Source organism: Chroicocephalus ridibundus, chromosome 7 (genome assembly GCF_963924245.1).
Source record: "Chroicocephalus ridibundus chromosome 7, bChrRid1.1, whole genome shotgun sequence".
Classification (NCBI taxonomy): Eukaryota; Metazoa; Chordata; class Aves; order Charadriiformes; family Laridae; genus Chroicocephalus; species Chroicocephalus ridibundus.
Genome location: NC_086290.1, coordinates 39,450,933 through 39,458,497, shown reverse-complemented (window position 1 = coordinate 39,458,497; position 7,565 = coordinate 39,450,933). Strand labels below are relative to the sequence as shown.

General features: G+C 46.4%; 1 protein-coding gene across 1 annotated transcript; it reads left to right on the top strand.

Annotated features, from left to right (window-relative positions):
• Nucleotides 1-853: 853 nt before the first annotated feature.
• Nucleotides 854-7,294, top strand: LOC134518384 (nucleoporin NUP35-like). The gene is made up of 8 exons (XM_063341124.1): nt 854-1,057; nt 2,767-2,931; nt 3,383-3,443; nt 4,051-4,192; nt 4,585-4,654; nt 4,745-4,873; nt 6,440-6,610; nt 7,010-7,294. The coding sequence occupies exons 1-8, from the start codon at nt 854-856 to the stop codon at nt 7,058-7,060; spliced, it is 993 nt and encodes a 330-aa protein (XP_063197194.1). The 3' UTR covers nt 7,061-7,294.
• Nucleotides 7,295-7,565: the final 271 nt, after the last annotated feature.

The window sequence follows — 7,565 nt, the reverse complement described above, 5'->3', positions numbered from 1 at the left end:
TTTTAGCATTACCGTTGCCCCAGGTTAGTCTGGGATACACTCTGGTCTCGACTTTGGTCCAGAAGTTCCATTTTTTGCTGTCTTCTAAGGCAGCAGCTGCAGCAGAACAAACACATGTGACATGTCGTTTGGTTTCACACCCTCTTCGAGGTCAGGCACCTTCTGTGGCGTCTGGGCCACGTGCCAGCCAAAACCTCTTGACCAAGAGGCTTTGCTCTGTGGAGGTCACTGATGGGTGCCCAGGTCACAGGACAAAGCTGGGGCTCGTCCTGAGTAAAGTCCCCAGAGCATCTGGGGAGAAGCGAGGTTTCTGCCTCGGGGCACTTTGGGCTTCACCGATGGGCGTCCAGAAGAAGCCTCTGCGCGGGCAGATACCACGGTTTCTGAGGTGATTTTCCCGCATGTGCTGACCGAGGCTTCTGGAGCGCCGGTCGCCCCTCGCTCGTCGGCTCCCCCCGGCCCGACACCCGAACGCGGTCTCCCAGCGCGCTCCCGGCTGCTTCTCGGGGAAAGCCCTTGGCCGTGCAGACGCCTCCGGGCCGAGCACAGGCGTCCGCCTGCCCGGCCCGGCTCGGCCCGGCTCGGCCGTCTTCGCCGCGGAGCCGCCGCCCGCAGCTGAGCGGGGCCGCGGGGCCGCCGCCCCTTCCCGGCCTCGCGCCCCCTGCGCCTCTGCCCCGCGCGCGCCGCTCCCGCCCGCCGCTGGCCTCGCGCGGAGCCGTTGGGCGGCGCGAGGCGCCTCAGAGGTGGCGGTTGCCCGGCCGAGGTCGCCCGGCTCTTCCCCCCGGCGCTGCCCGCGCTCCGCTGGCCGCTTTATTTATTAGAGGGTTTTGGCATTGGCGCAGGAGACGCGGTGATGGCTTCCGGCACCCCGGCCTCTCCAAAAGCAGCAGACGCGGCTCGGTTTCTGCCCGAGTTCCTGACGGGCGGTTTACCCGATGGGGCGGGACGGCCGATACCCGATTTGCGTGGCCACACAGTCTGCGTGTGGGAATTTTGGGCACTACTTGCAGGTCAGAGTTGGTTATGTGCTGAAACTTGTCCTGAGAGTCAAAATCTGGTCTGTCTTACTGCTGCTCTACATGACTGTTGCAAAGACTTGAATTCGGCTTGAGTTCTTGTAGTTTTGTAACTTGCTATAAATGAGCTCAACTCATTGAACAAATGGGGAGCTAAAGTGTACCCAATAGAGTTTGGCTAAGTTCTTCCAAGTAAACTTGAGTTTAATACATTTGAGTTTGAAATGTATTTGAAATGAGTTTGAAACACGGCGGGTTTGGTACCAGGAAAGGCTGTTGGACAGGGAAGATGATAGGAACCTCTCCTAATATAAAATCAATTCATACAGCTCGTGACAAGTCAATTGCACATGCAGCCATCAATGTTTTCTCGCCTAAACATGAGGAGGAACTTCTTTACCCTGAGGGTGGCAGAGCACTGGAACAGGCTGCCCAGAGAGGTGGTGGAGTCTCCAACTCTGGAGACATTCAAAACCCACCTGGACGTGTTCCTGTGTAACCTGCTCTAGGTGACCCTGCTCTGGCAGGGGGGTTGGACTAGATGATCTCCAGAGGTCCCTTCCAACCCTATGATTCTATGATTCTATGATTCTCTCTGTTCAAAACAGAGATGTCTGCTGGCAACCTACAAGCTGCTTGTGCAAGCTGCTGGTTTCTTTGCAATGAATTCTAAGAAGTCACGTACAGATTGCCAGAGTCATAACAACTGGATGGAGAAAGACTACAAAGCACTTATTACTTAGTATCTAGTGGTTGTATTTCCAGGATATATGTCTGCTGTAATTGGGCTGGAGTAGTGACTTTTCATAGCTGTGAATGCTCAGCTCTTTCAAACCACTGACTTCGTCTGGCTAGAAATAGTCCTTTCCTATGCTTCTGCGGTGGTGGTACTATATGTCTATGTTCTTCTCTGAGCAATATGAGTGAGTAGTCGACAGCTTCACGGATTAACTTCACGTCATGGGTGGTCTTGGCTTTTGTATCAGATCAGTTGGCATTATCGAAATATCTGATGGTGTTAGCGTGTTAGTCATTTTGGAGGAGAAACTGAGGATTAAAGAATGTGCAGGATAATTGTCGATATTCTTGTCTTTCCATTTCAAGCAGAATTGGACTCGATGATCCCTATGGGTCCCTTCCAACTTGAGATATTCTAGGACTGGTGCTCTGCTGGTCTCCTGCTTTTTGATCTTGTCCGCCCTGCCACCCCCCTGCGCCCCCAATACAAACCGCTGAGGGAAATACTTATGAAATTGACAATAATCGTGTGAATTTCACCTGATTGATAGTTTTTTAAAAGGGTTTATTACAGCCTCAGGGTATGAACTCCAGAAAAGAGGGAACCAGTAAGATACTAACGCAGGCCTCCCAAAAGGGGTGGTTAAGTATGTCACTGGAACTGGAAACCTTGCTGGGAGGAGAGTGCTTTGTAGAACACACTGTAACAGTTCTTGGAGGTCTTTGGGGGTTTTTTGTTTTCTTCTGCTTGTTTGTTTGGTTTTTTTCTTCCCCTTGGGGTAACCACACAGAATGTTCAGAGGTATGCCAAGGTCTTTCAGTCAGTTTAATTCTTGATACTTGCATAAGGAAGCAGGTTCTGACACCTGTGCGATATTCTTACATAGAACATTCCAACCTGAAGAGTTTAGTAGGCCAGATGGTTTTGCAAACCCCCAGTGAAAGAATCAACAGTCTTTCCTGGCCAAATTTCCCGTTGAACTTTTGAGAACAAGCAGAGTAAAATTCCAAGACTTCTCAGGCTCTTCATTTGTTCCTTTTGATTGCAGGAGGATCTCCCCCACAACCAGTAGTCCCTACACATAAAGATAAAAGTGGTGCTCCACCAGTTAGAAGCCTATATGACGAATTGTCTAGTCCTGGGCTTGGATCAACACCTCTAGGCTCAAGAATACCAGTAAGTGGCTTAGATACCAGCCTGCTCGTAGTAGAAGATGTGAGGTAGTTTACCGCTTCAGGGAGTTCTTTTAACTCAGTTGTATCAACTGCTGTGGCAGAACGCCTGGTGGGTACTTCAGCTCGTGCTGTTGCCTGGTCTGGTTGCTTGGTGTGCCTGTTCCTGTGTGGCCCAACTGCGAGCTGCGGTGGTGGAGCTGTCTCCTATTGGTTTTGCGTTTTGGTACGGTAGAGAATGACAAATGCAAATCCTGCCTCTGCTATGCTTTGTCCATGACAAATGCAGCCTTGTTGCAGCTTTTCACCTTCTTGTAAATGTATTGGGCTGCTGATTGCCAGAAGGGTCCAAATATTCTTGCCTGGTGCTTGAGTTCCCTGGAAATGATCTCTGCTGATCTGAGAAGCGTGCCTGTAAGAATGATTTCTGTTACACTCTCTGTGTTTTAATGCAGGCCAGCTTTTCTATAACACAGAGCCCCTTGGTTGGAAGTATGCCATCAACTCCTGGAACAGGTAGGTGTCCTGTCAAAATAGATAATCGGCTTTCTTACTGCTTTCCTCAATAGACAAAAATCATTGCTGCATCAACTCCTTGCTAATTTATGAAGGAGTTGCATCTTTCTTCACTAGCTTTTCAAAAGGTACATGGATGTGAAATACTTTTCCACTCTGAGAGTGACTGAATTGCAATCGACTTTACTTACTCCTTATTCCAAATGTGGTGTTGAACTGAGCACAGAGGTGGTTGCACTTGAGCGAAGCCACTGAGACGGATGGGTTGTCTTCCATCTTCATTAAATTTCCTGTCTTCTGTATGAACCTGTGGCTTCTTGCTAAGCTTAATTGTGCTGCCTTGTTCCTGTTTGGGTTCTGTGTTCAGCTGCCGGTGTCCGGGGCTGAAGGGGAAAGTTGGGGCGCGAGTCATAAGATTTCCTAGCATGCTTGCAGATGGGAGGGTTGGATTGATTTACCGGTTGTCTGTGTCTGCAGCTGAATCTCCCCCCAGCTCTTCCATAAGCAAACGAAGTGCTTGATACTGACTTGATTCTTTCCATGTAGGCTCCTAAGCTTGTCTGTCTGGCAAAAGTAATTTGTTAAAAATGCCATTTCAATTTAACAGCTTCAAGTGCGTTCAGTCCTGCAAGTGTTGGGCAGCCTAGGAAGACGACGCTTTCTCCTGCTCAGCTAGATCCTTTTTATACTCAGGGTGATTCCCTGACTTCAGAGGATCAGCTTGATGGCACGTGGGTAACTGTATTTGGGTAAGTGGATTTCCAAAGTATTAGAAGAATCAGGGGTGAAATCTTGGCAACGTGTGGAAAGAGGTACTTGGGCGTGCTGTTGTCTGGCATTCCTAGGTTCTGCCAGAAATACAGCTGTGGTTAAAGCCAGTAACTGCCCCTGTGTTAGTGAAGCACCTGAACTTAAGCTGCCTGTTATTTTTTTCAAGTTAGAAAGGCAGCCTTCTAACCATTGAGGTGTGGTGAAGTAAAAGAGCCTAGCTGAGAATATTCCTCAAGTCACTGCTTCTAAAGTGGCACGAACGCCCGTGCCTCTTTTGGATTTCTGAAAACCCTTCATAGGGTTCTATTGTAGCAGCAGACTCCATAAACTACTCATTGTAATTTTTTGCATATGTTTTTCCACGTTTCAGATTTCCTCAAGCATCAGCTTCCTATATTCTTCTACAATTTGCTCAGTATGGAAACATATTAAAGCATGTGGTATGTCTTAGCTTGAGATTAATTTCTGGAAAGGTTCTGGCTCGTTCTTTAAAAGGCTGAGTGTCACAACTGTCCCTTAATCTCGCCTAGATGTCCAACACAGGAAACTGGATGCATATTCGCTATCAGTCTAAGCTTCAAGCCCGGAAAGCCTTAAGCAAAGATGGAAGAATTTTTGGTGAATCTATCATGATTGGTGTCAAGCCGTGTATAGATAAAGTAAGTTAACTGTTGTTTTTATTTAAGTGGAAGGCACTCTGGCTTTGGGCTTCCTCTTTATTTGTCCCGACGTCTTCTAGTTTTTCCATTTTGAACTGCAAAGCCTAGGAAGTTAACTTCTACGGGCGGAGTCTCTTCTACCTTACACGAGGATTTTCTTAAGCGTTTGGCAAAATTTCCTGCAGAGAAGGGTCGTGATTGGAAACCTCTGTGCTGCTTGGAAGCTACCCTGCCCCCCCCAAACCATGCTCCTTTCTTTTAAATAGCGGTTGGAGTCGGGCTGGCTGTATTTCAAGCTAATTTGATCATGGGCTCTTAGTTTTTAGGCGTTGACAATGCTCTGCCCATGAGTTCCTGCAACACTTTGCGTTGGTTACGGTACATGTGCGGGCTTCTGGTAGGGCTTCTAGTCTCTTCTTACCTTACTTGCTGTTTTGGTGTCCAGTTGGTATCAATGACTGAATTGTCCAAAAGCTGAAACTCGAGAAGCAACGATGCAAGACATGTAATTGTCAGGTCTCTGGCCTTTGTTGCTTTGAATTTTCTGTCTCTTGTGCGTAGTGTCCGCTTTCAAATATCAATGAATAAGCCCATAATCCTTAACCTCTATGTTTGGAGGCAAGGGAGAATTCTGGAGGCTAATGTGTGTGAGGGTTTGGCGTTAGTCTCTAAAGCTCGTCCTTGCAATTGGCAGCTAGATAGGATGGCTTTGACGCGAGTGCTCGGGCTTCTGATTTAAAAGGAGCAGTTAGTTCCACGGTTCAGCTCCCCTTGTGTTGAGCAGAGTGAGCTGCCGCCCCCACTGGACACTACTCCTATCCTGTGTTTTGGATATCCACCTCCTGCCAGATGTGCTGCTGAATTTCTGTTGCCTTGAGGCTGGTTGAAGGCCCTGCTCCACTGAGTTTAAACGTGGCAAATTGGGTCTCCCCAGGCTGGTTGTCATTCCCCACCTTGTTTTCTCTGGGTTCTTGGGGAACTTGTGGTTCCCATCAAGCCACTTGCTGCCTCTTCCATTTGACGTGCATTCCCTTCTAAACACAAGCTTACAGAAATGCAGCCTTCTGACTCCTCTTCTAGCATTTGGTAAGGGGATGGCGTGAAACTCCTTGGCAAACTGAATCTGAGCCAAAAGCTGCAAGTTGCTAAGGGATTGGAGACGCTCCTGTAGGGATCGGGTCAAATATTTTGAAAAGTATTTAGAAAGAGGTTGTTATGCTACGTATGTTCAGCTGGCCTGAAAAAAAGTACCTCTTGAGGTTTGTTGCAACTCTGACAAGTGTTTTATTTTCTCTACTGTTTCAAACCCGGCTGCCACTTAGTACGTACAGGGAAGAGATTTCAAGCTTTCACCGCTTTGCAACGGCATAATCCAACATACCAATGCTTGCGGTGGGGGAAATGCTTGGTGGTGCTCTGTACTGACAGGCAATTTACCCGTGGTCTTTGCTGACTTTGAGATGTGAAGATATGTTATCAAACGATCCTAGGTAATAGTTCTAGATAATAAGGGTTGAAATACTGCTTTTGAGTATCTGTTTACATTATATCATCCCTCTTTTTAAGACTGTGATGACAAACTTTGACAGAAGCTCTACATCCTCCATGTCTTCAGTTTTAATTCCACCTACAAAATGCGTCTCCAGCACACCAGTACAGCCTGCAAATTATACGACGAGGTTTCCCACAATGAGACCTCTTGCACCACCATATAAAGCCTTCGCTAGTGACTACCAGGTAATTTAAGGGGAACAGCAGCGTGTGTTTCTTTGTGCTGTCTCCTCTTAGTTGTATGAGGCTGTACGCACATTAACTTCAATGTGAGCTTAGCCTTGACCTTTTCCTCCTGTCATTTCTTTAAAGATGTGTTTCAAGTACAAACTCACTCTGTTCAGTCTCAAAAATAATAATAACAATAGTAATAATGATGATAACGATAATAATGATGATAGTAGTAATCTAGTGAAGAAATTAATGACTTGACATGTTTCCAGAGGTTTTGAAAATCTTTCAAAGATATTTTGTCAAAATACAGTAACACTCTGGGAAAGAAACAAAGACTGTGTATTTTAAAAAGAATTAACTGTGTGATCACTGATTCTGTTTTCTCTCTTCCTCTTTCCTGCTGCCTTCTAGGTGTTTTTGAATGGAGAAACTCCTAGGAAAGGTGAAAGTATTGCATCTTAAATAATGGAATATGTGTTTGGCTGTTAATATACAGGAGGAAGTAATACACAAAGTTGTTCAGGGTTTGAAGTAGGCTACTGGCATCTGTGGTTAGTTGTATAACTGCTGGTGGCAGTATTTTAACTTCCATCTCACCTGTTATGCCTTCAGTTAATTCAGCAGACATGTAGCTTGCACTGTAAAGGACGGTAATGTAGACATGATTTTAAAAACTGAGTACGTGTAAAGAGAAGTGCTTTTTCCCCATTTGCTCTCTGATTGCATGATTGTAGAAAGCATATCAGCACTGACTATTTTTTTCCCTCTGTAATTACTTTCTGTAAATTACTTCCCAGTAAGTTGGAAATGTTTAAAATGGCAGCTTTGTTTCCCAATGCCTTTGAACTCATTTTTTGTTTGGTTGTATTTTTTTTTTTGAAAGGTGGTGGACTCCTTGGAGGAAGAACACTGTGCACAGCTGACTGCCCAGGACAGGGACTGTTCTTAGTATTTGCAATGTTAATGG

Coding starts and splice junctions, on each gene's coding strand:
- LOC134518384 (XM_063341124.1), top strand. CDS start 854: ATGGCTTCCGGCACCCCGGCCTCTCCAAAAGCAGCAGACGCGGCTCGG. Junction 1,058..2,766: donor GTCCTGAGAGTCAAAATCTG/GTCTGTCTTACT, acceptor TAAAATTCCAAG/ACTTCTCAGGCTCTTCATTT. Junction 6,611..7,009: donor CCTTCGCTAGTGACTACCAG/GTAATTTAAGGG, acceptor GCTGCCTTCTAG/GTGTTTTTGAATGGAGAAAC.